At 49.4% G+C, this 27,909-nt stretch overlaps 1 protein-coding gene and 1 long non-coding RNA gene across 5 annotated transcripts; one reads left to right on the top strand and one right to left on the bottom strand.

Moving 5' to 3' along the window:
• The first annotated feature begins 1,472 nt into the window (after nucleotides 1-1,472).
• CLN8 (CLN8 transmembrane ER and ERGIC protein) lies at nucleotides 1,473-16,923 on the top strand. 4 transcript variants are annotated; one of them, XM_084758882.1, is made up of 3 exons: nucleotides 1,473-1,733; nucleotides 13,451-14,109; nucleotides 15,347-16,923. In XM_084758882.1, the coding sequence occupies exons 2-3, from the start codon at nucleotides 13,564-13,566 to the stop codon at nucleotides 15,668-15,670; spliced, it is 870 nt and encodes a 289-aa protein (XP_084615008.1). In that variant the 5' UTR covers nucleotides 1,473-1,733; nucleotides 13,451-13,563; the 3' UTR covers nucleotides 15,671-16,923. The 4 variants fall into 4 exon arrangements, with proteins under 4 accessions (XP_084615008.1, XP_084615007.1, XP_084615009.1 ...); XM_084758881.1 differs by lacking the exon at nucleotides 1,473-1,733 and adding an exon at nucleotides 8,157-8,437; XM_084758883.1 differs by lacking the exon at nucleotides 1,473-1,733 and adding an exon at nucleotides 10,107-10,943.
• LOC311584511 lies at nucleotides 15,990-20,671 on the bottom strand. The gene is made up of 2 exons (XR_014774919.1): nucleotides 20,517-20,671; nucleotides 15,990-19,649 (listed from the first exon to the last, which is right to left on the bottom strand). It is a non-coding gene; the product is annotated as an uncharacterized lncRNA (long non-coding RNA).
• Between the last annotated feature and the right edge of the window lie 7,238 nt (nucleotides 20,672-27,909).

The raw sequence follows: 27,909 nt of genomic DNA on the forward strand, positions 1-27,909 counted from the left end.
AAGAAATTAAGTAAGTGGTAGATTGTGCGCCAAGCCTTTGCTTCACAGTTCTGGGACTGGGCCTCCCAGAGCTGGCCATGGCAGGCTCCCTGCTGACAGCTATTTCCTGGTTCCCAGTGGGATGTCTTTTCTTTGTGTCCCCACACCTAGAAGAGGTAAAAACATTCTAGGTTCTTCCCTCTCTCTCTCTTTCTCTCTCTCTCTCTCTCTCTCTCTCTCTCTCTCTCTCTCTCTCTCTCTCTCTCGTTCTCAAGACAGGGTTTCTCTGTGTAGCCTTGGCTGTCCTGAACTCACTTTGTAGACCAGGCTGGCCTTGAACTCGCAGCGATCCACCTGCCTTTGCCTCCTGAGTGCTGGGATTAAAGGTTTGTGCCACCACTGCCCAGCCAAAACTGAATTTTCTTTAAAGATTGTTTTCTCAGTTATTAACCGAAAAGGTCAATTACAAGATTAAGCTTTATTTATCTCCCTGTAACATGTTGGAAATTAACTGGAAACAGGCAAAGTTTGCCTTTAGATAGACTTATGGTCCTTAAGCCCCCATACAGGAGTTGGTGAAAATGGTTTTTAAAATCCTTTTTAAAGCCCAAGAGGTGGCTGAGTCTTCCTGACAGGCCCAGGCCTTGGCTGCTGCCCCAAGGCCATCAGCATTACTATAGAGGGAACACAAGAGGTCTGCTATGCCCCATTTCTTCGGAGTCCAGCCTAAGCCAACTCTGCCAGGGACCTGTTTCAAATGCAGCCAGGAAAGACACTGGTCCTACAGCTGCCCCAACCCTTGGCAACCCACCACCCACACCTTACCTTCTGGCAGCCTGGCCACTAGAAGTCGGAATGCTCCCATGCAAGCTAGGCCCTGTGCCCAGCCATGGAGGCCCAGCCCAAGCAATGCAGGCAACACAGAGACATCCAGCCTTCAAGCTCCTTGGCATGGTGGAGGACTTAAGAGTCCTCTCTCTCGCCCCACTTCCTCTTTCCCATGATGAACCTCATTCACACAAGATCTGTAGCATGGCACATTAATCATTATTATAACAGTTGTAACTAACTGACTCTTGGTGCGTATTAACACAAACCATTTTGTTAATTTCTAGAAGGAAAAAAAAGCCACATTACATATTGACAAGAATTTGTGTCTGTGTGCTTTAGAAGTCGGCAGCTGGTTGTGTATACTTTTGCTGGGCTGTGCAGCTCACCCTCTTTGCGGGAGGCTTAGTGTTCACCAACTATGTGACCCTCCTGGGACGGCTGCTCACGTGCGCGCGCACACACAGGTCTGACAGGTCACTGAATCACACTGGATCGCTTGATCTGCTCCACTTTAACCAATTTACACAACAGGTCTGACAACCTGGCTCTGGCTGGTCACTGCCATGAGGTGGGGCTTAATGATCGCATGCGTGCCTTGTTAAGAGGCGCCTACTTCCTATTAGGCATCCTGTGATGACTGTTCATGTACGATGACTTAGGCCCCATTCCTGATGAATACCTGCCTACAAAGTCATTATTAAAATTACCTTGCCCGCCTCGTTCTGTCAGCCTCCAGAGAAGACAGGAAATGGCTGATTCCCTACTGGGAGGAGATTTGGAACCTTGTCCCTACACCGATTTGGGGACTGTTTAGAATTTCGTTTCCAGGTTTGTTGGTGGCTTTGGTTTAGCTGTTGGCACAGTTACAAATCTGAAGGCAAGGCAAGTTGCTGTGATGGAAAAACTGGAGAGAAGACATTTAGGTAAGTTTTCAGTTTGGCAGTTAACAAACAGAAGAAGCAGTGCACTCGGGTCAGGAGGGCCTGTGGGTGGCCCTGCCTCTCGGAAAACCTGGAAATGCTTTGCTGGAAGGAAGGGAGGTGATTCCAGGTCAATCTTGACAACGAAGTAGGTTTTTCCATCTCAAACCCCTTGGGGAGGTTAGCTGGGTCTTGGCACTTTCCTTGAGACTACAGGAGGGAAACCGAGGTTGTGCTACACAGTCTTTATCCTCCGGTCTTGTCTCCTCTTGTTTGGAATCCTCCTGTCTTCATCCTTGAAAGCCAAGTTGACCTCCAGCTCCTGAGTCGTGGCCTCTATCTTTCCACTTAGACATTACTATCTTCTTGTAAGTCAAATTTTACAGGTGGATGGACTGTTGTGTGTTATAGACACCACTTTCTTTAGAATTTAGAATGCCATGTGTAAAATAGATAGGCTGAGTGGAAACAGGCCTGAGGTAAGAGGATGCCTCTTCTGTTTCCACTGCAGATCAAATGTGAATCCAACTGTACCCCCATCCTCCCCCCCCACCTCCAGCACTAGTCACTTGAGTTCTCATTTTTCAAGCAGCCTTTAAACATTAGGTAAACATCCCAGCTACATTATGTCCATCCATCTAAGTTATTACAGTAGGAATCCTATTTTTTTTTTTAGGGCCCCTGTTACTGTTTCTTATACTTGCCTATTTGATCAGCCTAACTTTTGAAACAGTGGAGTAATATTATATTGTAATTTGCTAGGTGTTATATCACTTTATATTTGATTCACGTCACATCACATTTTGTATTGTCCTAGAGAGGCAGCAAGCTTTGTGTCTGTTAAGTTGCTCCTAAACTAGTAACTGGAATAAAAAGTAAATCAAAGTGGTTATGTGCAGGTATTAAAATGAAGTTTCCCTAAGTCTGATAAGGTTTGGAATGTTCCTGCAGTCACAGCCACTCCAGAGGTTGATGCACAGGATTTAGAAGGATTTATGGAGCTCAGGAGTTAGAAGCTAGTCCTGGTAGCAGAGGGAAATTTAGTTTTTTGGAAAAAGAAAATAATGTATTTTTCTGTGACTGGAAAAGTGGCTGAGAGTGCTTACCGAGCATCAAGAAGACTTAAGCAGATTTCCAGAACCATGGAAGGAGGAGACGGAAAATGAAGAGAGGAAGGAAAAGGTTGATGAAGAAAAGAGGAGGAAGAAAAGCAAAGATAAGAAAAGAAGGAAGAATTTGGACTGAACTCCTACAGGTCTGGTTGAGGAATTGGCTCAGTCAGTAAAGCGCCTGACTTACAAACATGTGGACTCCCCTGGACTCCTCAGCCCCCATGTTAACAGCCAGGTGTGCTGGTGCATATCCCATAATCTCAGCAATAATGACATGGGAAGCAGAGACAGGAGGATGAGCCACTCATTGCCAGCTAACCTGGCCTTCATAGCAATCGTCCAGAACCAGTTTCAAATACAAGGTGGAAGGCATCTAAGGAACAATGACACTCTCAGTGCGTCCTTTGACCTCCACATGCACTTTGTGTAAGAATGTGAACACGCCCAAACACACACACACACACACACACACACACACACACACACACACACACGGAAGGTACAACAAAACCAAAACCCTTCTTTGTCACCTGTGTCCCAGACCTGGTTGGCAACCTCCCAGGAAGTACAGTACAGAGCTTTGTGGGGCAGTGGGAAGCCCACCCGGAGAAGGGCACACTTCCTCAGTTTCTTCCTAGATTACAGCACACCCTGCTAATACTTCCCACTGAAACATGGTGTTTTCCCCGACAGTTCCTAGTAGAGCACAGTGTCCTCCACTAATGCTTCCCTTTGGCAATGGCACCCTGCCCAACCCATGATTCCTCCTAGAACAACACTGGCCACTAAATGTTGTAGTGTTAAGCTAGGGGTGTTTCTTCTTCCTTGATGTCGTTTTTTACCCTCCACACTGGTGACATTGCATGCTGATAATTTCTGCTGTGGATTGGTTTGTCCCTACAGGATCTCTGCTACCTTTTCCCTTGCTGAGACCAGAACCCCCTCACCATCCTACCTCCCAAATTGTAAAAACCAAGAAAAGCTACTAGATGTGGACACGTGTCCCCACAGGACTAAGTCACCAAGATGAGAGCTGTGCAAGTGCCCATGTCACTGTCAGGCTCTCTGTAGCTGACTGCTAGGACAATATCTTGGGCCCACCAAGATTTAGGATAATTACAACCATCAACTTCCTACTTCCTGTGAGACCTGCCCATGCCATTTGGTGACAGGCTGATGGCAAAGAGTTTGGGGTCACGAGACCACTCCTGCTCTCACTGTAGAGACCAACATCACTGTCATCCCAGGTTTGGCTCGGGAAGGCTCTGGTGCTATGGGGTTACCTCCCCAGTAATTTCATGACAACAGGTCCATTCCCAGCTGTAGACACTGTGCCTTGTGGCTCAGAACTCATCGGGTCTCCAGAAGATACACTTCTAGGTAAAGATACAGTTTTAGGACATGGTGGATGTTCATATCAGCAGGAAGGCTTCTCTATGACTTTTTTTTTTTTTAAGGAGCTTTAATTTTGCAATAGTCAAAGGAAAAAAAAAAAAGGAACAGTAAATTGGGCTTTCCCCAGAGGCCAGTTGTGGGCGGGGTGGTATCCTGTAGTGGAATTCTATATCAAGGCTAAAACTGGACTCAAGTTGAAGATGCGGGCAGTGAGAACAGGGTTAGGCAGGGTGGGGGTGGGGGTGGGTGGGAAGGGGAGCTGGGGGAGGGGGGGCTGCAGTGGGAAGTTATAGAGAAGAAATAAACACCCAGGTTAGGGCACTGCATTGATCTTGGTACAAGAGGCTTCTCTCTCTGGGGACAAGGCAAGCGATAATAAAGCTGCCTTTTTGCAGGAATTTCATCTGAAAGCAATGTTGGATTTTTTTTTTCCACCAACTTGACAGGCTTCCTGCTAAAACTGGCCAGAGGTCAGGATTTTAAAAAGCATAACAGGCTCTAGCTGGGAATGAGTTGGAATGTGCCTCTCCTGGACATCCACGTGCAAAAGGGAGCTTGTTGCTGCTCCTTTGATGCATCATGAATGTGGGTCCCAGCTGTGCTCATGGACCATCTGATCCTGGATGCCAGGAGCTTTGTCCTAGTGATTATAGGACATAATGGGGCTCCGGTGCTCAAGAATTTTGGATGTTCTTCCAGAGGACCTGGGTCCCATCCTCAGCACCCACATGGTAGCTCACGACCGTCTGTAAGGCCAGTTTGAAGGCTTTCTCCTGGCCTCCTCCAGCACTGCACTCATGTGGTATACAGGCCCAGCCCAAACAGAAACAGAGAACAGACTATAAGGCAAAAGTTTAAATCGGAACCAAGGGGGGGGGGCGTCAAGGAAAAGTGTCAGCACACGGGTGGGGGGTGCTGCCGGCTAACAAAAAGAAAAGAGTTTCTTGTAAGTCAGTAGAAAGCAGAGTTGCAGGATTATTAAGAAAACTGCTGGGCGTGGTGACACACATGCCTTTAATTATCTCAAAAAAAAAAAAATCCAGGCGTGGTGGCGCACGCCTTTAAGCCCAGGACAAGGGAGGCAGAGGCAGGTGGATCATTGTGAGTTTGAGGCCAGCCTGGTCTACAAAGTTAGTTCAGGACAGCCAAGGCTACATAGAGAAACCTTGTCTCGAAAAAACAAAACAACAAAAACCCCAAAACTCAAAAACCAAAACAAAACAAAAACACTCCTTTCACATAGTTTTAAGCTCCAATGTTAACAGTCAAGCACCTATAAAGAGGACAGCACACAGCCGAGACTGAGATTCAGTAAACAAAGTCATACTGTGGTTTTTGAGAGACAATAAACAGGATTGCAGCCTGACAAAGTGGGAACAGAGGTCACAAGGGTGGAAGAGATCTGTATGATACCAGGATGCAGAGTTAAGACATATGCTTGACGGTGGACAAAGTTCATTATCCTGCCCATGAAACGCTCAGAAAACTCTAGATTTATGGCTGAGAAAGGAGTGAAGCGAAACTCAAAGATCACTCATGCTTATGCCCTTAAGTGTGGCTTGTTGCTATGTTTGGTTTTTTCGAGACAGGGTTTCTCTGTGTAGCCTTGGCTGTCCTGGACTCACTTTGTAGACCAGGCTGGCCTCAAACTCACAATGATCCACCTGCCTCTGCCTCCCTTGTGCTGGGATTGAAGGCGTGTGCCACCAGGCCTGGCTTTTTGTTGTTGTTGTTGTTGAGATAATATAATTATACCATTTCTCCCTCCCCTCCTTTCTCCTGTATAACAACTCCTTATTTACCCATCTACCAATGCCTTGTAAGGAAAAATCTTTTTTCTTTTTATTATTTTATTTGTGTATCCCTGGGCGTGCCATACTAAACATCAATACCCAGGGCTCAGGACTCCTATGGTAGAAGGATATCTCATACTGAGGAAACATTTTGCTACCGCACCAGGAAGCGAGTGTTAAATTGTCCCTCGCCTCCACCTCCATTAAACTCATCCCAATTCACCTTCTCCATGGTCCACGGCACAGCATCTAAGGGCAGCTGCCTACAGACTCACCGTCAACAAGCGCTGGGCATCTTTCTGTGGAATGTTTATCGTGACACCTGACATGCAGGAAGCTTAAGGAATGCTTAGCGAAGGCATCCAGCCAGGTTGACCGGATGGAAGGGAGTGCCTAGGCTGTAAACGCCAGAGATGACAACAGGAGCAGGAGACACACAGGCATTTTGTTTGTTTGTCCGTAAACAGCCTAACCCAGGCTGGCCGTAATATCAACTGCAGAGCTGAAGTTGACCTTTAACTCCTGACCTTCCTATCTGCACCAGCTTGCTCTTTCTTTATTTTGAAACAAGGTCTCTACATAGCTTGGGAGTGACCTTGAAACTCTGCAGGTGCTCACAAAGGCAGAGTGGGAGGACCCAGACTGAGGTGACAAATACCATGTCAGAAGTGAAACAAACATTGATGAGACATTGGGGATATAAGAGAAATTGAGTGTCAATGCAAATCTCTGCCCAAAGCAGGTGATTCCATGGCATTTACTTTCAAAGGGGCACGGGGCTTAAGTCACAGCACATTGGCCATTTTACCCATCTTGTGTGTTTCTCAAAGGTTCTTTTGTAAGAGGCCTCCATAATTAACTATGTTGAAATCCCTGGGTGTTCAGAGACAAAATCAGAACCAGGACGGCGGGTATGTGCCTGACTCTATTCCTCCTAGAGTCTTTTGAGTGTGTTACAGGGTTCTGGGGAAGGCTCTGCTCTGTGGCCACCTGTCTGCAATCCAAGTAGGGTGGGCCACTGCTCTGCCAGATACCAGCCAGACATTTGAAAGCACCCGGCTAGCTGACATTGCACAAGGAGTGCTGAGGCAAGTTGTGTGACTCCAGGGCCAGGTTGGTTTTCCTGCTATGGCAGGTGACTGCAGGTGCTTTACGAGCTGGGTGGGCAACTGCTCAGAGAGAAGGGACCCATTCTGCTGCACCCAATTCTACCTTACGTGACCCAGGTCTTGGTAGGGGCATGGCACGGGTGAACTGGGTCCAGAGGTCTTTGCTCTTCGGGCAATGCTGGTTCTGGGGATCCAGGGTCTATTAGCTTCCGCTCTTGACCTGAACACAGGGCAGCTTCGCACAGGCCTCTCAAAAGAGAGGCCCTCTTTTCCTAAGGGACCCTATATCCACACTGTCCTTGTGCAAACTGGAGCAGGGAGCCGCCACCTTGGAGACAGTGGTGCTGTAGCAAGGGACAAGCTCTGGTCCATCCTGCCAGCCTGAGAGCAGTATGCCAGCTCCAGTCAGTCGCCGCGAGCTCCAAGCACGGCCCACATTGTGCAACCCTAACCGGGTCATCAGTTTGAGGCTCACCTCTGAGCTGGGAGGTGGTGTAGGTGGGGAGGATTTTGGTAGTAGGTCTAGGCCGAAGGATGGGGGAAGGGCGTTGAGAGTCAGTAAGGGGTTCATTTTATTTGTTTTTCCAGACAGGGTTTGCCTGTGTGGCCCTGGCTGTCCTAAGACTCGCTTTGTAGGGAGGGAGGGAAGAATGGGAGGATACAAGGGATGGGATAACCATTGAGATGTAACAAGAATAAATTAATAAAGGAGAAAAAAAAAAAAAGACTCGCTTTGTAGACCTGGTTGGTCTCGAACTCAAAGATCCACCTGCCCCTACCTCCTGAGTGCTGGGATAAAAGGCGTGCGCCACCACGTTCCGACCAGTTGGGGTTCTTTAGGAATTCCTCTACGGACTTTTCCCATAGCCTTTTCTAGGGATCCCGCGCAGCGCGTATTACACAAGTGCAGCCGGCTCCGGGCACCCCCGCGGCGCTGGGTGGTACGGCTCTCTTCCCTCCCCCGCCCCAGCCCTCTATGGTAGTGTCCCACAGGGGCGGGGCCTAAGCCTGTTGTCTGCGGCGGTGCGCGTGCGCAGTAGGTAGTGTTTGCTCAGCGCGCGACAGTGTCGTGGGTGATTCTCCAGCGCTAAGAGTAGGGCGGATGGAAAGCCGGCGAGCCAGCTGAGGCGGGGACACGGGTGGACGTGGGGTCCTAGACTTCAGTGCTACCCACCCGCTAGTATCCTGTCTGGCTCATGTCACGAGGTGTGTCCGCGGCGCGGGAGCTCTTGGGATGGCGAGTCTGAGCAGCTGATGGGACAAGAAGCGGTGGCCCCGTTCCGCTCACCTTAAAGCAGGTGAGACGTGGAGGGCGCCCACTATACATCCTCCTGCAGTGGGGGCTGCGGTTGCCTGACCACCCGAGGAGGGAGGCATCCCTTTGGGTTTGGTCTCTAGGTCGTGGGACCACCGGGGGCGCGGGTGATGAGCCAGACTTTGGTGCGTTTGGACAAGTTGACATGGGGCGCCAGAGAACATGGTACCAGGGGTAGCAAAGTGATGGACCGGCCTGGGACGAAGCTGTACAGGGCGCTGGGCTAGGTCAGTACAGTGCTAGGGCCACGGGAGCTTCAGCATGGATCATCATGGGACCAGAGGGGAAAAGGCACTGGTAACGTGATCACCTGGGGGTGGGAGTGGGTGGTGTCAGCTCGTAGTGAAAGAGAGGAGAAATAAGGACACCTGGCTGTCAGCGCACCCGGGTGGTAACAGGTCCAGGGACTAGGGTGCTGCCTTAGGTAAAGATGCCTGAGGCCTTTTATTGGGTATTAATAGTCTGCCTGAATGTGGCAGCTGCAAAGTACTGTTTGAATATATCACTGTTTGCCTGTTTACATATAAAATCTGTAGCCATATACTGGATTTGCTGCCATGTTTTGTTTTTACTGAAACTTTTCAGGGAGAGTGTGAGCATTTGGAAAAAGTCACGGTCAAGGAGACATCGGTTATTGTGAAAATATGAGGTGCCTCCTCACCCACTGGGTCTTCCACGCCTCTGTTAGACCATCCCTGTCTTCCAGGGTCTGGTTGTTATGAAAACAATGCTCACAGACTGGGCCTCCTTTCTAGGCCCCATGAACGCTCTCCCTGAACAGTTGCCCTGAGATAGTACAGGATATGTTAGGACAGTGAGAAACTGGAAAAATCCCTCTAGGATCCTGGATAGGTAAATAAACACACAGCCCAGTCATGTGTCTCTTACACCGTCTCTTACTCCAGAACCGCATGGGAGAAGGCTAGTGAGGGATGTTGTCTGATGTGTTGCTAAAGGCGAAGAAATGGTAAACAGCTTACATGCATTTATCCCTTTCTGTAAAAATAAAAAGGGAATGTTTTTATCCAGAGCAAGACTGACTCAGCAGGTGCCAGAAACTTGTGGTATTGCTTAGAGCTCGCTCAGAGGATAACAAGGTTTCATTTCTCTATTTTCAGGCTTATGGTTTTTTTTTTCAGTTTTGTTGAGCATACAGTTCTTTTGCTTTTGGGAAAATATTTTGAGCAACTGCCTGTGTGTGTGGTTCTGAAAGTGTTGGGAGACTCCTCTTACCTCATCCATGGCGTGGTCTGTTGATTGTGTCAAAGAAGAGCTACAGCCAGTGTGGCCGGGTTTCTGCAGTGAGTAACTGTAGAAGTGCTGGCCTAAGATGAGTGTTCGCGGGTGCAGTGAGGCCACACAGCCTTTTGGACCATGGTTCCCCCTTTGTGGGGGAGAGAAATCAAGGAAGTTCACAGGGTCCCAGAGGCCACACCTGACTGGAGATTATGAAGCAACTGGCCTTGCTCTGTTAGTGGCAAATGGTGCATCTCAGGGTTGAGTGAAAAAGAAAAAGAAAGGTTGTGACTGTCGTAGGTATGGTGGTGGGAAAAGTTTAAATGTAGATACGAGGGAGAGCACAGCCAGAGACATCTGGGAGACTCCAGAGTGGACTTGACTCGTGTGAGGAGAGGGGGGAGGGAAAGGGGGAGAGCCAGGAGACCAAAAGGATCAGTGTAGCCAAAATGACTGGATTTTATAGGGAAGGGCAGCCCAGCCCCTAGGCTGCAGAGGTTTAGGGCAGAGGGTAAGGTATACCAGCCAGGAGGACTCTGTGACAGGCAAGCACTGTGCAGTATACTTTACACAGTATGCAGTATGGAGAAGCCCTCAAGTTAGGCTTGGTGTGAAGCAGGCATGCAGAAGAAGAGGGAGAGAAGCCTCAGTGTCCCCCTTTTTGCCTTTTTGACATGAGAAGGATGTGGTCAGTTTGAGGATAAGAAATAGATGCAAAAGGAGAACTGAGCTGGTCCCGTTCGCATCTGCTGCCTACTAGGCACAGCTCTGACTCTGCAGAGGGACCGGCAGGACTCCAGGGAGGGGTGGCAAGCTAGCATCCTAACACCAGACAGGCTCCCCGCAGCCAGAACCTGGCCTGTGACTCTCAGGGTTGAGGAAGTTAAAGTTGGCCTTGCTGCCGCCTCCCCAGATGAAGGATGCTGATTGGTACAGTTAGTTACTAAGACAACACAAGCTGCCTAAAGTTTGGTGCATGTTGCTGTATAGAAGCACCCATAGCAGGAGGTCTAAGCACAGAACCCGAGTGGGGGAGGTGGTGATAGGGGTTGAAGTGTGATGTGTTCTGGTGTATAATCAATCCAGCGGTTCTGTAGCTCTTTGGTACCTGTTCTGGGATGGCCAGGAGGTCTGCTCGGCTGTGTCTGTGTCAGTGACTGACTGATGTACATTGCTGTGTTTTAGATGCCCTCTCTGAAGGTACCTTGAAGATTTAGAGCCATTCTTTCTCTGGTGAAGATGAAACAGACTAGGTGGATGTGCCTGACACAGTATCCTGTGTTTCCTTCCATGCACTTTTTATTTCCAGGGTCAGCCACTGTGCTGGGTGGAGCTGAGAGAACCCACTGGGCCGGGCTGTCTTTGATCCACTGATCCTGATGTTCTAGGGATCTTCCTACTCTGGCTAAACCAGAACCTTCTTGAGATAATACTCGTGTCACTTGATTTAGGAAGTGGACCTACTAGAGATTTCCATACTTGGGGGTCCGCCCCTGCCAAGACTCAGGCCGCATAGGAAGCTGACATGTTGGCTACTGGTACAGTAATGCAATCACAGCAGAAGGGGAACTTGTTCCCAGTCTCATGACTTGTGGACAAATGCAAGATGGGGGCGGGGTGGGGGGCAACGACATTACAAGTTCAAAGCCAGCTTCATTCTCAGAAAAAGAAAAAAGAAAAAGAAAAACAATGCAGAGCCGGGCATGGTGGCGCATGCCTTTAATCCCAGCACTCAGGAGGCAGAGGTAGGTAAATCCCTGTGAGTTCGAGGCCCCCTGATCTACATAGTGAGTCCAGGACAGCCAGGAATACACACAGAGAAACAAACAACAAACAAACAAACAAACAAAAAACCAAACCAAAACAAAAAATAATGCAGAGTCATACCAAGGCCAGATGCCCCAGCCCTGTGAGACCATGTTCAATTTCTCTAGGAGTCATTGGGATTGTGACATAAACTAGTGTTGCCACAAGCAGAGTCATGAGCCACAGGTGTGGGCTGTGCATACAACAGCATCCAGGTTGTCATCTCCAGAGAGTAGTTCCCTGTGCCAGGAAACACACTTGGGGGACAGTGACACGGGGCTCCCAGAATTGCAGGGGATATCAGAGTTATGTCCATACAGCTGTAGCACGTGTTAAAGTTAGGGGAAAACCCGCCCTTCCAGCATATTGTCCTTGGCCATAGGGCCACTGCCAGCTTAGGAGTGTAATGCTTTCAGGTTCCTTTGTCCCTTGGCATGGGCCTCGCTTCCAAGCTCAGCACAAGCCACGTGTCCTGGTGCCTTCTGTGGCTACAGAGTGGATGGGTTCGTGTAGGTAGAGAGCTGATGTGCTTCTGGTACCCTGCCCTGCTGCCTCGTGGTTCAGTCAGTGAGGGCACAACCCTCTGTCCCTCAAAGTAGGCTAGAGGAAGCACCCTGCCGTTGAGGAGGTAGGGTCAGGGTAGGTCCTGCTTGCTGTGGGACCCGCTGTCTGTCAGTGATATGCTGGTTCCGGATGTGAAAGGCTCATTAGGTGTTATGATTTCCTCCAGCCTTGAGACCCTCGATTTTACAATGTCACAGCCACAGTAGATTCAATTTAGGCAACCTTTGCTATCCAAGCACAATTTAGAGTCTGCGTATGCATTCAACAAGTATTTCGTGAGGGCCTACTGTGCGCCAGCCATTGTACCAGGCTGTTGAGTTATAGATAAAGATGGGCAGGCTGGGCTTCTGCCTCAGAAGGCTGGTGTGAGGCAGCCTGGGGCTAGGTACTGGAGTGCAGCTCAGGTGTGGTCCCACAGGGCATGCGAGTTTGTCTGAAGCCTACCACAAGGGCATTTGGCCTTCGTGTGGTGCTTCTCCATAGACTGGAGGGCATGTGAAGCAAAGAGATTTAAGATGGCTGGGTTGGGTCCAGGAGCAGGAGGCCATATGCAGAGATTAGAACTCAGGATGTAAAGAGCTAAAACATGGAGCAAGATGCAGGAGAGTTTGGGGTCTTACCGGAGGAACTGAAGTCACAGGAAGCAGCATAGGGCACTTGCAATGAGCTGTAAAAGGAATTAACAGTCACTTCAGATAAACTCTTAGAATGTTCCAGATTAGGGACCCTCAACCTGGACCATGTCCCAGACCTTGCTATAGTCCCACAGCGTCTACTACTCTCCAGAGCTCGTGGGCTGCTCTCTCCTTGGGGAAACTGAGTCCCCGAAATGTCCAAAGGCTACATGGCCGGAATACAGAGGAGCAGAATTTAAACCCAGGTGTTCCTGGCCCCATGGTCCGTCATCATCCATGTAAGCATGGTGTTTTTATTAGCAGCTTTCCCAAACATGGACCGTGAAGGAAACATCCTTACCTCAGATTCTAGAGACCAGGCCTCAGCTTGTATGTATTCCGGTATCAGCGCTTGGCCCCTGGATTATGTAGTTTATTGCCAGGCTGCTGCAAAGGCTAGAGCTGAGACTGGAGTTCTGTGGGAAGAGCCACCCTCACCCCCACCCCAAGTTAGGTAGTGTCTGCCTTCCTTCCTGGCTGAGTGTCTCAGCTCCTCCTGTTTCCTTCCCCTGTGCTGTCTGAAGGCATCTTGCAGGGTTTGTGTACCCTTGTAAGCATAAGAGTAAGGGAGAGCGATTAAGAAATACTTTGCACACCTTTGTCCTGTGGTGGGGGCGGGGCAGGTAGGCTGTGTGCCTGGGAGGGAGGCGGTGGTGTCGTCTTTCTCTCCTTCCCTCTTCTGAGTGAGCACAAGGTGAATTTCCTTTCTTCTTCAGATTGAAGATGGATACCTGAAGACCCTAGAGACAGCTCCACTGAAAGTGGACTGACGTCAAGCGCAGCTGCTGGCTGGTGGCCCGGGGACACCCCTGGCATCCAGGTTAGGATCATGACTCCTGTAAACAACCATGATGTGGCGGCGGAGAGCATTTTCGACCTGGACTATGCTTCCTGGAAGATTCGCTCCACTCTGGCGGTAGCTGGCTTTGTCTTCTACCTGGGTGTCTTTGTGGTTTGCCACCAGCTGTCATCCTCCCTGAATGCCACCTACCGCTCCCTGGCAGCCAAAGAGAAGGTCTTCTGGAACTTGGCAGCTACCCGTGCTGTCTTTGGCCTCCAGAGCACAACTGCGGGCCTGTGGGCTCTGCTGGGAGACCCCGTGCTTCCTGCCGACAAAGCTCTCGGGCAGCAGAACTGGTGCTGGTTTCACATCACCACAGCCACTGGATTCTTCTTCTTTGAGAATGTGGCTGTCCACCTGTCCAACCTGCTCTTCTGGACGTTTGACGTGTTCTTGGTTGTCCACCACTCCTTCGCCTTCCTTGGGTTTCTTGGGTCAATGCTCAATCTCAGAGCTGGCCACTATCTAGCCATGGCCACTTTGCTCCTAGAGATGAGCACGCCCTTCACCTGCATCTCCTGGATGCTCCTAAAGGTGGGTGCTACCCAAGGGGGCCCTGTAGGGGTGCTGTGGCCTGCCTGCAGAGCAGGACGCCTCTACCACATTGGCTAGAATGTCACTGGGACCTACAGTCAGGACTGTGCAGGGAGATATCACCTGGCTGGATTTGGCTTCTTATCGTCTGTCTGTCTGTCTGTCTATCTGTCCATCCTTCCATCCATCCATCTAATCTATTTAGTTTTGTTTTTTTGAGACAGGATTTATTTGCATTTCCTTCACTGCCCCAGAACTAGTTCTGTAGATCAAGCTGGCCTTGAATTTACAGAGATCCACCTGCCTCTGCCTCAGAAATACTGAGATTAAAAGCATGAGCCTCCTCTCAGCTTCTTAAATTTAATAAAATCTTAGAGTTAAAAGAAAGATAGTGGCTCTTAAGACTAAGTCACTTAAAACATTCTGAAGAGATCCGTGTTTTATATTTTATACACTCAAAGGGCCACCCCTTAAGCCATCGACTCTTACCCTTTAGGGGGCTGTCAGAATATATGCATGTGTCTTTACGGTACTGTGAGAGCAGCGTCCTCTTAATGGTTTACTGAATTCAGAAGTTGGTTCCTGGACAACTTGGAGGTAAGCATTGCCTCAGACCTCAGAGGCCCGGCTTCCAGAACAGTAGTCACCACACCTTAGCTTCCGGACCTCCCAGCTGGCCCTGAGTCCAGCCCCTGAGTTTCCACATTCTGCTCCTACAGGGCAGAGGCTCATCCTGTGAGGGAGCAGCAGCCACCTGTGCACCGCGGTGGGCAGTCTGAGGAGGCCTGTGTGCCAAGAAGCACCTGGTCTATGTGGGGTGGCCGAGCTTGACTTTATGTCCATGACGAGGCAGCAAGTGCTGCCCCACCTCAGCTACAGCTGCAGAAACTCACCTCTAGGTTTTGCTGTGAGCATGGTGTGACAGCGTGTTCATTTTAGCTTTCATCCAAGGCCCCCCAGGCTGTGTGTTCACTGTTGCTGGATAAGTGAGACCCATGTGATAAACAGGTGCTAATTCAAGATAGAAAAAATTGAGTCTTGCCTTAGGGGGTAAGGAGCAAGCAGAGCAGGCTGGGCTGATAAGGGCATGGCCCAGGCTCTTACCTTCCTTCAGAATTAAGCCCTGGAAAGCAAATGCTGGTGAGAGGCCTATCGCTCTGAATTAAGTCTGTGGTGTGTAAATGGCGCAGGTGCCATCCCTCCTTCCGTATTGACACTGTGTTTGCTTTGTGCGCAGGCCGGCTGGTCGGACTCCCTGTTCTGGAAGGTCAACCAGTGGCTCATGGTCCACATGTTCCACTGCCGCATGATCCTCACCTACCACATGTGGTGGGTGTGCTTCACTCACTGGGACGCGCTCCTCGGCAGCTTGTTCCTGCCTCACTTTGCACTCTTCCTCTCTGGCTTGGCCCTGCTCACCCTCATCATCAACCCCTACTGGACACACAAAAAGACGCAGCAACTTCTCAATCCTGTGGATTGGAACTTCGCACAGCCTGAAGCCAAGGGCAGCAGGCAAGAAAGGACCAACGGCCAGGTGCCTCAGAAGAAGAGGCTCTAGTACCCAGGGACCAGGTGGAGCGTGGTGCCGGCAGATGGGTGTCCAGGGTTCCGCACAGCCCAGCGCACAGCCAACAGATGAGGATACAAACAAGTTTAGATCTAGGTGAATACTAACTTGTTCTCTAATTAGTATTAACTATAAAGTAGCCGAGAAGTAATGCTGAGGCTTTGGTCAGCCTGCAGGAGGCCTTTGCCATCATGATCTCTTCCTGATTCTTTTGATGTGGCCTCAGCCATGCTGGGTCTTCAGGGTCAGCGTCAGGGAGGGAGCCATGTTGGCCCAGTGTGCAAGCTGCTAAGGAAGCCAGTCCGGGTCATAGAAAGGGTTCACTAGGAAGGACTGCATGTGACTGTGAACGTGCCTTGTTTGGAAGTCATGTTCTTTTTCATTGCAAAGAATTGACCTAAGATCATGTGATTTGTTGCTATTTATGGACATTGCCTAGCAGGTGGAATTTTAAGCTGATGGCAGTGCACCGCCCTCTAGTGGCAAGAAGTGGAAGGACACAGTTCTGGTAGAGGGTTCTTGTTGGTGGCTTGCTGGAATTTACCCACTCCTCCTGGCATGGAGGAGGTGTGAAATCTTGTACTTCAAAAACAAAATACCCCTCAAAGAACCTAATAACCTATTTTTCAAATGAGAATTTTTTAGTCGTATATTTCTTAATTGACAAAATAAGGCCTCTGGGTCTTCAGGCTATTTCTAATTGACCAAAGTGGCTAAGCTAGTCTGTCAGTTTCAAGGCAGAGCAATGACAACTCCTGCCCTCTAGGCCGTGAGGGGTACCATACCCAGAGATGCTCATCCTGAGTGCTGGGGCCCAGGACAAGCAGCTTGCCTGAATGACCACAGGCAAATGCTCTCACTGTAGTGTTTGTGGGTGGGATGTCCAGACACTGGCTCGCCATGCTGTCGGCAGACACAAAAACTTTCCCCAAGTGTACACAATTAAAGTACAGTTTATTTTCATCAAAACTACCTTTGAAGTGGTGGCTGCTCTTGAATCTCATGTGTGACTTAGCGCTTGCCGTGGGTGGTCGGCCTCAGCATATTTTGAATCCTAATGTTTTAACTTTATCTGATGTATCGATGCCTATTTATATCATTCTAAGAAAGCCTTTACTTTGTGTCCCTAAGATTATCAACTGTAAACCCTGTGACTCTTACGTCTGCTTTGTTGAGGCGCCAGCCTAGTGGTTTTTTAACTGGGCAGAAGCTTAATAAAGTGACAGCTGTCTACAGAAGCCAAACCCACTCCAGGTCCTATCTGGTAATGCGAGCCTAAGCTCACTGTTTGAGTGTCTGAGGACACTCGATATCTAGGATGTGTTGGCAAGTCTTCATGGGACCAGGGTACGGTTAGAAAGCCCATCTCACTCTCTCCGGCCTCCACCAGGAGTGTGAGCTCACACTACATCCTCTGCGTCCATGCGTGTCAACTGGGTGCTGTTCCATAGCTCAGGTGGCTTCTGGTCGCTCCCCACACACATCTCTTTTCAGCAGGACTTCTCCCCGGTACCTCGGAGACGAGAGTGTCCGATGAGAAGGCTCTGGGAATGATGTCACCGGTTGTCTCTGCCTTTCCTGCCCAGTGCAGTGGTTCATATGCTGCCACCTTTTAGTGCAGTTTCTCATGTTGTAGTGACCCCTTAACCTTAAACTTATTTTTGTTGCTACTTCATAACTGTAATTTTGCTATGGTTATGAATCCTAATATGAATATCTGTGTTTTCCCATCCCTGTGTAAGGGACATTCCACGTCCCAAAGAGGTTGTGACCCGCAGGTTGAGAGCCACTGGTCTAGAGAGTGGCCACCCTTCCCAGCTGTAGCGGTCACAGCTAGTGACTGGGCGCTGCTGTCTCTTGTGAGGTATATGGGTGTCACGGCCTTCTTTACACAGACAGCTCTTCGGTAGACACTGCTAGCAAGAGGTCATGCCATTACCTGGGCTCTTGGGTGCCTGTTCACACAGTCTGTGGTGATCTTTCCCATGGGGCTTCTGAACCGCCTCAGCCCTGTGCAGTAGGGGCAGCACCTAAGCCTGTGTTGTCCCCAAGGAAGAGCAGAGACCAACCACTTCTAGTTTTGCAGACTGGAGTGTGACAAAGCTTGCAGTCGAGCCTACACTGGAGGCCCGAGGTCAGGCGTTTCCAGTGTTAGTCAGGAAAAGGCCCAGTCCTTCCTATGTGGAACTTTGCTTTACCCACAGGAGGAAGGGATGTAATGAGTCTAAGAGCACAAGGCTGAAAAGGCCAAGGCAGGCCGAGGAATATCCTGGAAGCCTTTGTAAGGCTCCGCTCATGGCTGAACACATGAGCGAGTTGGGTGTTTCCTCTGGCTGGGGCTGTTGCTGCTTGTGGACGCTGATGTCTGGGAGGAGGCCCTTCCCTACTCTCCACCACGGACGTGACACGGACATGTCAACATGACTTTGGAGGGGCACACTCAAGTGCTGGTGCCAAAAGAGTGTTGGCACACCCAATGTCAGCAGGATGTCATGAGCTCCACAGAGGGCTGGTGTCTCTCATTCCCTGACCTTTTCCAGGTATGGCTGCCCAGCCATGGGCAACAGTGACTGAGCCATCAAGTGGCGGGCATCCTGTGTCTGCCAAGCAGGGACCTGGCAGAAGACATGCCAACCCAGAGGTGGACAAATGCTTGCTGAGGGCACATTCAGCAAGGGAAGCCAGTTCCCATACCACACAGCCAGGAGGACCCTGGGAAGAGACCTGGGCAGGTGGCCCGCGTGGGAACTACAGGAGTAGCTTTTCCTTTCATGGTAAGTGTGTACATACACAGACCAATGTGTCTGTCACACAAATTGATACATAGAAAACATTTCTTTTGTTAAATATGTCCAGTGTTTTACAACTAAAAAGCTTTGGGATGATGACACTGTGTCAATGTAGAGCCTAAGACTGGTCATGTGGCAGGAAGCTGTCCCCTGGGTTGGGATACTGGGTGCTAAGGCTTTTGGCTCCATCTTCAGGCTGCCCGCTTCCAACCCCAGGCCGTGTCTGAGCTTTACCCTCAGTGACTGTGGCTCCCAGGCCATCTGAGGGCTTATGTCAGAACAGCTGCAGGAGAAGCCAGAGCCTCTGTCAGACTCACTTAGCAGTAAATCATCAATATAGGACACAATGGTCATTAATACCTGATACTTTTAGGTCAACTTTGCTTCTAAATTTTTGTTCGGTTCTAATGACAGGATATTGATTGAGAAATTCCTTTTTGTGAGCCCTGCCCTCTGATTCAGTAACTGGCATGTACTGTGCACATTTTTATATCTGTTACAGATTTTTCTTGCCCTGGGCTAGGGATGTAGTTCAATGGTAAATACTTCTCTAGGATATGTTAGTTCCTAGGCTCCAGCTGTGGAGCCACAAATCAAAATATAATAGTTAAAAAAGAACCCTGAAACTTATTTGCCATATACATCTATGTGCTCGCGCACACGCGCGCACATACACACACACACACACACACATACACACACACACACACATTGGTTTTTCAACACAAGATTTCTGTGTAGCCCTGGCTGTCCTAGAACTCATTTTGTAAACGAGGCTGGTCTCGAACTCAAAGATTCACCTGCTTTTGCCTCCAAAGTCACCATGCGTGTGTGTGTGTGTGTGTGTGTGTGTGTGTGTGTGTGTGTGTGTGTGTGTATAAAGAAATAAACTTCTGTTATCTTCTTTCTGATAATCCAAGTGAGTGAGATTGCCTCTGTGTGACTTACCTCACGGTGTAGCCTGAGCCCTGGCTGCAGAGGGGCGAGCCCTACCATGCCTTTTGAGCCCTGAGCTCTGGATGTCGGTCCTTCAGACACAAAGCGCTCTAGCGTCCGACTTGGAACTCCCCGTGAGAACTCACCTCATGCTCTAGACATCACTGCTGTTTGCCATCATGAGGGTTTGTTTATATTTGGTGATTTCATTGTTGTGCTCCCGTGTTGTGTTTCCTGTTAGTTCACTATATTACAGAAATAATCCCAAACTCATCAAAATATTTTTAAAATGAGCCCAAAGCTGAAACACTTAGTTATTACTAAAAATTTTAGAGGCAAACTCTTTCCATCTAAAAATACTTTGCAGGAAGTTTAAAAGGAAACTGGTCATAGTCCCTGTAGCTTCCACAGCGTTCACTGTGTTGGCTTTCAAAACTGCTGTGTGAGCCACAGAAAGCCAGAAGCCCAGCCAACACACCTCCATGGCAGTTTCTCCTGCCTTGAACTCAGCACACTAGATCCACCCAGAAACATCCTTTCCACACACAAAGTAAACAGGAGGGACAGCTTGCTGCTGAGCCAGAGATGGCCTGCAGGCTCCTCCCATGTGCGTTTTCCTTAGCTCAGGACTGGCTCAAATGCAGAGCACCAAGAAGCTCAGGAAAAACTCCTTTACTGAACTGGGGCTCTTGCTTGGCTCAGCCACCTGGGACTCCTGGCTAGCAGACGCTCAGTAGTGGTTCCCCTTCTCCCCAGGGGGCCCTTGTGTTCACGATCATGGAGCTGACCCGCCAGTATGGAGGGGCTCCTGAGTGGTGTGTTTCTCTTCCCAAAGGAGGGTGGGCCGGAAGCAGAGTCTCCCAGATTCCTGTGCCTGTCTGCCTGGTGAAGTCTGGTGTATCTGCAGGGCCGTCTGCTCACCAGGACCTGCCCAAGGACCAGGGACAGGCAGGAACAGAGGCACATAAGGATCTCCCGCACTTCTGTGCACCCCCAGGCTCCCCCAAGATGTGAGCTTGTGGAAGATGTGAGCATACTGATAAGCTTCATCAAACCCTTACGATAAGACAATCATCTCTCGGTGGAAACCTTCCCAGGACAGCATTACTGACCTTTCAGAATCCTCTTTGTCATTTTAGGAGCCAGGCTCTGAGTTTAAAGTAAGTTTCTCACTTTCATTTTCTTCTATTTCTCACTGTTTGTTTGCTTAATAGAAAAGCTGGGGAAATTAAAAGAGAAATCAAAAGCCTTTCATTTATTTTTTTCCTCCTCCAGATTTGCCATTTACTAACATTCTGTCACTTTTAAAGCATTTCTCCTTCCCAGGCTGTCTCCCTTCTTATCTGCCTCTGTCTCTGCCCCCCCCCTCCCCGTCTGTTTGTCTGTCTGTCTCTGCCTCCCCTCTCTCTTAGTTCCCCATTGTTTCTTTTTTCCTTATCATTAACTTTTTTAAAAAATCCCTTTGCCCCACCTCTTTTTCTTTCTAGATGGGTCCCCCCATATTGCCCTGACTGGCCTCAAACTGGCCTTAAGAGATCCTCCTGCCTCAGTTCTCCTGCCTGCCGAGACTACAGGGGCGCATCGCTTCTGTCTTTGTACCCTTTCACCTCTCACTGCTCTGTGTTATTTCCTAAGGACATGATGACATTGTGACACTTCCTTCCTGCATCTCCTCCCACTCCAGGACTGTTGAGTCGCCTCTTTTCCTGTGTCTGTCACCTGCTTTCAGTGCTCAGCTTCTGCAGGGGCCGGGGATGGTGGCTCTATCCCTCTTGTGGTTGGTATGGATGTTTGTCAGGCTGGGTTCAAGGCACACATCTGGCTACAGACAATGTGAACCTCATATTCTGTGGAGCGGCAGTTCAGAGACCTTTATCTGTTTACCCCTCGGTGATGATGTTAATTTTGTCAACCTGGCTAAAGACAAGCAACTGAAATAGTTCAGACATGGGCTGTTAGGGGTTCCCTAAACAGACTAGAATAGTCTGGTCTTATCTCAGTCTGGGAGCAGTGAGCGAGCTCTTGAATTGGCATGCAGATAAAGCCGGGTGGTGGTGGTGGTGGTGCTGGTGCTGGTCGTGGTAGCTCTTCAGATGCCCATGAGTCCTAAACAAGCATTATATAAAGGACCCTGCACAGCAGAGCTTCTCTGGAAAATTCCATGTTGGGGATGAGGATAATTAGTGGCATCAGTAGGGACTCCTACCCCATGATCTAGATTCCTAGCTCTGACAATGGAGGCTTACAGCTGAATCCACACATGTGCATTTCCCGGTCTTTGTATGCTGCAGTGTACAAAGTGGAGGAGACTGGGGACTGCCTTTTCTTTCCTCTTCTGGTACGAACTAGATTAACCCATTTCATCCCCCCAGTGCCGGTCTCATGGTTTTCCTCAGACCAGAGAGCAAGGAGAATGAGATTCCGCATATGGTGTAGTGTGCTGTTGGCTTCATAGACTTTGTGGTGCCTGATTTTTTTTCTTTGTGTACATAAAATGTGAAGCAACCCAAGCAACTATCTAGAGTTACAGATAGTGTAGTAGCCTCTAAGGAGCTGTGGGCTCTTGTTTGAGGTGGGCCTAGAAAAGCTCCATCCTCCTGCTTCCACATACCTGTCTTAGGATTATAATCACATCCTACCACAACCTGCTAGTAATGCTTTGTAATTATGTATTTTTATGTGTGTAACTGTTACGGCTGCATGTATGTCCATGTTCCACATGGGTGCCTGGTGCCTAAGGAGGCCAGAAGAGGACGGTGGAGCTGGAACTTGAGTTACAGACAGTTGCCAGCTGCCATGTGGGTGCTGGAAATTAAACCCAGGTCCTCTGGAAGAGCACCCAGAGCCTTTAACCACTGAGCCAACTCTGAAGCCCAAGCAAATAATTCTTTAAGTAGGTCAGTGAAAACTGCTTTTCTGTTATGTCTGTTTCTGCAGATCCTAACAACACATACTGACTCACATGCTGAGTTCAAGTAGGGTCACCACATCTGCCCTGGTATGATGTAAACGCAGACTAAGGCCGGTCCTAGAGTGGGACGGGGACATGCAGACCGGGGAGGCTTCACTGTGAACACAGAGGATTAGCATTCTGTTCGCTGGCCTTACTTTCTGGAAATTAGTGAGCTTCTGAGGGGAACGGCAAGACCCTGCTGTGACTCTTGCTATGTCATGATGGTGGTGAAGTTCCAGGCTGGACTCTGCATGCGGTGGAGAAGGGTATCCTGAGCTGGGCTGGATACACAGTTCGCTTCCCATTGCCCAAAGCATAACTAGAGAGGCCACACCTCAGCCTCCATTTGCTGAGGTGAAGTGGAGGTCAGCCCCTTGTGACCGTGGGACTTCTTTTGTTTGTTTGTTTGTTTGTTTGTTTTTTCGAGACAGGGTTTCTCTATGTTAGCCTCGGCTGTTGTCCTGGAGTCACTTTGTAGACCAGGCTGGCCTCGAACTCACATTGATCTACCTGCCTCTGCCTCCCAAGTGCTGGGATTAAAGGCCTGCGCCACCACACCCAGCTTGCCCGTGAGACTTCTTAAGCTCTGCTTCCCAGCACTTTGACATGCACTTCCACTTGCGGAATTCCCAGAGCCCTTCTGTGAGCTTCCTCAGCTTCCACCCCACCCCGACCCCGTAAGAAGCCACTTACTTGTCTTTGGGCCTCTACCTAAAAGGTCCCCGAGCAGCTAGTGTGAATCTGGCAACTTGTGGGTTACTAGTTGCACATGTGTGACCCCAGAATAGATACAAACCACAGCTTTCACTTCAAAGTGAGTAAGAAATAGTTTCTGGGCCCCAAATGGCCCTGTAAAACAGATTGGGCAAAAGGTTACAGTACCTTTCTGTCACGGAGCAAAATGAAGTAAGGAATTAATGCGTTTGCCAGATGTGTTGTCAGGGACACCAGCTGGACGGGCTGCAGGGGAGCAAGGCAGCCGTGCTCCGGGTTTCAGGTACACGCGTAGACTTCTAACTCTATGATCGGCCAAGTAATATCTGTTGTAGATGTAGACACATGTCCATTAACTGAAGCGTTTCCTCCTGGAGGGAGGTCACGGCTCCAGCAGCTAAGGAAAGTTATCAAGATGAGGGAGGTCAGAGAGGAGAGGCACAGAGCCGCTATAAAGGCAGCAGACAACTGCTCTATGGAGGGGAGGGGCAGGGGAATAGAGCTCGAGTTGTGCACAGGGCTCCAGAGAGAGAGATCAGCTCGTGTGAGTCCTCACCTGTGCTCAGGTGGAGGCGCAGCACTGCAGCAACCTCTGAGTCTCTCACACTCTTATAAGAAACCCCAGTAAACGCCGTGCTTTGCCCGATAGACTTGGGTGAGATTCTTTACCTATGTTCCTGTCTCCCCAGGAAAAAAACTCACAAAGAGTGTAAGTCAGATGCCGAAGTCGATCATGAGTGGCTATTAAGGGGACTAAAGATAACTTGAGATATTTTCGGCTCTTCGCCTATAACATTCTAATGCTCCACAATCATGAGGTTCTAGTCATGTCTAGTCTGTCTGCTGGATCTTCAACACAGATGCCACTCAGAGAATGTCACCTCTCACCAGAAGGTATGCCTGTGATTGAGCAGGAGCTGATTACCTCGCTGTGAACTGCAGAGAATTCACAACAGTGGGACAGGAAAACACCACACACTGCCTGTGCTTGCTGAGTCTCTAATCATGGCTGCCTCGGCTGCTGTTTTACCCTGCCAGCTCGGTTGGTACTGCGGCACAGAAGACTCCGTTGGCATGGCAAGGGTAGTGTGGAGTCTCTTGCCTTCCTTCATCTCCACTACTGCCCCCTCCAGCTGCCCAGTCCTTGCTCTGTGTTGCCAGAGACTGGCTGAACAGAGCAGAGGGCGCTAGGGGCACCCTGAGGGCCAAGAGGAAGGAGGCTATTGTGGCCGGCCTGTGTGGTGTGCCAGCCCCTCAGAGCCTCACTGGGCCACACAGTCAGAAATGGAAAGCACTTAGCTAAAGTGTCCATTCGTCTGTCCATTTCCCCCTCCCTGACCCCCCAGGAGGTACACTTTTGTTCCTCAGAGGAGGGGTCACTTTCTCCTCTTGGACGTCTTTGCCCTTCATCTCTCTCCCTTTAGCTTGAGTGAGCAAAGCAAGAAAATAGGCAGTTGTTGGCAGAAGCCCTGGGAATAAAAGGTCACTGTTCCCACAGGAACAATGCGTCCTTCTCCCACGGCATTGTACAGATCCACTGAAAGAGCCCCAGTGAGAGCCAGCCTTATCTACGTGGTCCCGGAGTCGTCTCTGTTTCATATTTTCAGCATCCCTCCCCATTCGCTTTGGCCTCCATCTCTCACAGGGAGCTGGATTGGGGCAGGGATCTCTAGGGCCAGAACTCCCAATGGCATGGCCTGCCAAGCCGTCTTCTGTGCCTGGAACCCGGAGAAGATCTAACATGTATCAGCTGGCATATCAGAGCTTAGGCTGGTGACACCCCCAGAGACGCTGGGTGTAGGGGAAGAGGACTGTATAAAGCCCATAGCTCCGTGGAAGGCAGGGACTGGACAGTTAAGCTGTGTGGCTTCCTCCCTGAGCAACATGTCCCCTTGGGAGGATACACAGCATGCTCAATCTGGCCACGCTGAACCTGCCTCCAGCGCCCACTTCCCGTTGTTCACAGCCTTACAACATCCACCTGCTGTTGTCTCCCCCAGTCTGTTCTGAGGGGCAGATGCAGAGTAGCTGGGTCAGAGCTAGCCTCTGGGAGTTCGATGGGGGAGAGAGCTTGGAGGTATTGTGCCTGTCAGCAAGGGCATGTGGCAAGTGGTGGCCAGGGACACTTGGTCCTGCAGTCCAGGGATTCTTGGCCTTTGTCGTGGAAGCTAGCAGATGCCCATGTCATGAACTGCTTGCTGTCATGCTACCAGACATCACCTACTGGGACAAGTGCCAATTGGCATCTGGCCCCAGAACATCTCTCAATTTTTAACCCCAGCATGCCAGCTTCATTCCACAGATGGGAACCATCATGGGATTCAGGACAGTATTGTTCCTATTTTAGCTGAGGGTGACTAATGGTTTCAGACAAAAATGACATCCCTGCCTCTGCTGAGATGTGAAGGAAGACCCTCTAGGCTTAGAAAGATCACGAGAGAGGAAATAACAACCCAGGTTCACTCACTGGCTAGTGACAGAAAAAGTGGGAGCCACCTAAGTCTGCTTGAAAACAGCTCAAGTTGCCAGGCATGGTGGCACATGCTTTTAATCCCAGCATTTGGGAGGCAGAGGCAGGTGGATCTCTGAGTTCAAGGCCAGCCAGGGCTACACAGATAAATCCTGTCTTGAAAAATGAAAGAAAGAAAGAAAGAAAGAAAGAAAGAAAGAAAGAAAAGGAAGGAAGGAAGAAAACAGCCAAGTCCTTAGCCTAGTGCCCCGCCTTCCTCAGCTTCACAGCCACTATAACCTCATCCTGCCTAGAGGAGAGTGGAGTCATTCGGGAGAGGCCGCATAGCTGGCGAGCTTACCACACATGTTCCCTGCACATCCTAATGAAGTATTCAAGAACCTCCTGCACTGTGCGTCCTACACTTTGCTCAGCTGGTGCTGAATAAAGGGACATTTCATGTCAGATTAATAAATGCAGTCACTTTAAAAAATGACTATATATAAATTATTATATTTAAAAATTATCAGCCAGCCCTGAGGAGATGGCTGAGGAGTGGGTACAAGTGTGAGCATCCAAGGTCAGGTCTGTAGGACCCACCTGTGGTCACTAGTTTTATGCAACTTGACATAAGCTATAGTCATCAGAGAACAGAAACTCGATTAAGAAATTGCCTCTGTAAGTTTGGGTTGTGGGCAAGCCTGTAGGGTGCTTTGTTAGTTAGGAATTGATGTGGGATGGCCCAGACCATTGTGGTGCTACCAACCCTGGGCTGGTGGTCCTGGGTTGTACAAGAAAACAGGCTGAGCAAGCCAGTGAGTAGCATTCCTTCATGGCCTCTGCATCAGCTCCTGCCTCCAGGTTCCTTCCTCGTTTGAACTCCTGCCTTGGCTTCCCTCAGTGGACTGTGATTCAGGATGTGTAGGCCCGATAAACCCTTCCCTCCTCAAGGTGCTTTTGGTCATGATGTTTCATCACAGCCATAGTAATACTAAGATCCACCCAAACCTGGATACACTAGCACAGATCCTACAACAAGATGAAGGAGACTCTCTGAACATTCATGAGCCACATGCTTGGTGTATGCAGCCACGAACAAGAGACTGTCTCAAAATGGAAAGAAGGGACCAGCTCCTCTGAGCCCCACATTGTGCTGTGATAACTTGTGTATCCCCATTCACAGACAAGAAGATGCATGTATACACACACTTGCATACAGGCACTCATGCACCCATGTACACACACACACACACACACACACACACACACAACACACACACACACACACACACACACACACACACACCAAACAGACACAGTACAGGGGGAGGGGATGGGGGAGCTGTCAGCCCAGATAGGCATGGTGGTGCAAGCCTATAATCTCTAGGAGCTGTAGACAGGGATATCAGTTTAAGGATATCCCATTCATGCAGGGGAGTCTAGTGCCCTGATGATGACCTCACTACTTCCTAAGGCTATCCTCCCGATAATGGTCACATTGCCAATTAAGTTTCAGCATAGGAACTTGGGGGGATGCATCCAGACCATAGGGAGTTTAAGATCATCCTCTGCTGCTTAATGGAGTTAAGAGGACAACCTAGGTAGGCTATATGAGAACTCAAAAAAACTAAAAATAATGATAGCCTGTACCCAAACTCCTCTTTACATTGATATATATATATATATATACCCTCTTTTGTTCTTGCTGCTAAAATAACTACTTACACTGGTAATTTATAACAAATATTTAATATTCTTTTTGGGGGGGTCTCAAGACAGGGTTTCTCTGTGTAGCCTTGGCTGTCCTGGGCTCACTTTGTAGACTAGGCTGGCTTCGAACTCACAGTGATCCTCCTGCCTCTGCCTCCCAAGTGCTGGGAGTAAAGGCATGTGCCACCACGCCTGGCAAATATTTATTATTCTTTAGGCCAGAGCCATGGTCAAGGCAGGATCAGTGTATATTGGGAACCCATGTCTGTCTCCACGATGTTAACTGGGAGGCTGCGACTTCACTTAGGATGGAGCATGGAGGAATGTGAATCCCATTCATGCAGGGGAGTCTAGTGCCCTGATGATGACCTCACTACTTCCTAAGGCTATCCTCCTGATAATGGTCACATTGCCAATTAAGTTTCAGCATAGGAACTTGGGGGGATGCAGCCAGACCATAGAAATAAAATATGTTCTGCTTGGCTAATAGTTTCCAAACTAGACACCTGTATGGGTCTGCATCTCAAATCCCCGTCATCACCTCCCAAATGTTTCTAAGTCCTTTCCCAGGCAGTTCTCCTCCGAGCCTTCTGATCTCCACCACCGCAGATGGCCCTAGTTGCTGCCTGAGTGTAACTTAAGGCACATACCCCGCGGGCTGCCTTTCTCACGCAGCATG

The sequence above is a fragment of the Acomys minous genome (genome assembly GCF_964271855.1).
Source record: "Acomys minous genome assembly, chromosome: 15".
NCBI lineage: Eukaryota > Metazoa > Chordata > Mammalia > Rodentia > Muridae > Acomys > Acomys minous.

Bases quoted from the DNA above. Each gene is read 5' to 3' on its own strand.
- CLN8 (XM_084758882.1), top strand. From the start codon at position 13,564: ATGACTCCTGTAAACAACCATGATGTGGCGGCGGAGAGCATTTTCGAC. The intron at 14,110-15,346 runs GTGGGTGCTACC...CTTTGTGCGCAG, and splicing joins TCTCCTGGATGCTCCTAAAG to GCCGGCTGGTCGGACTCCCT.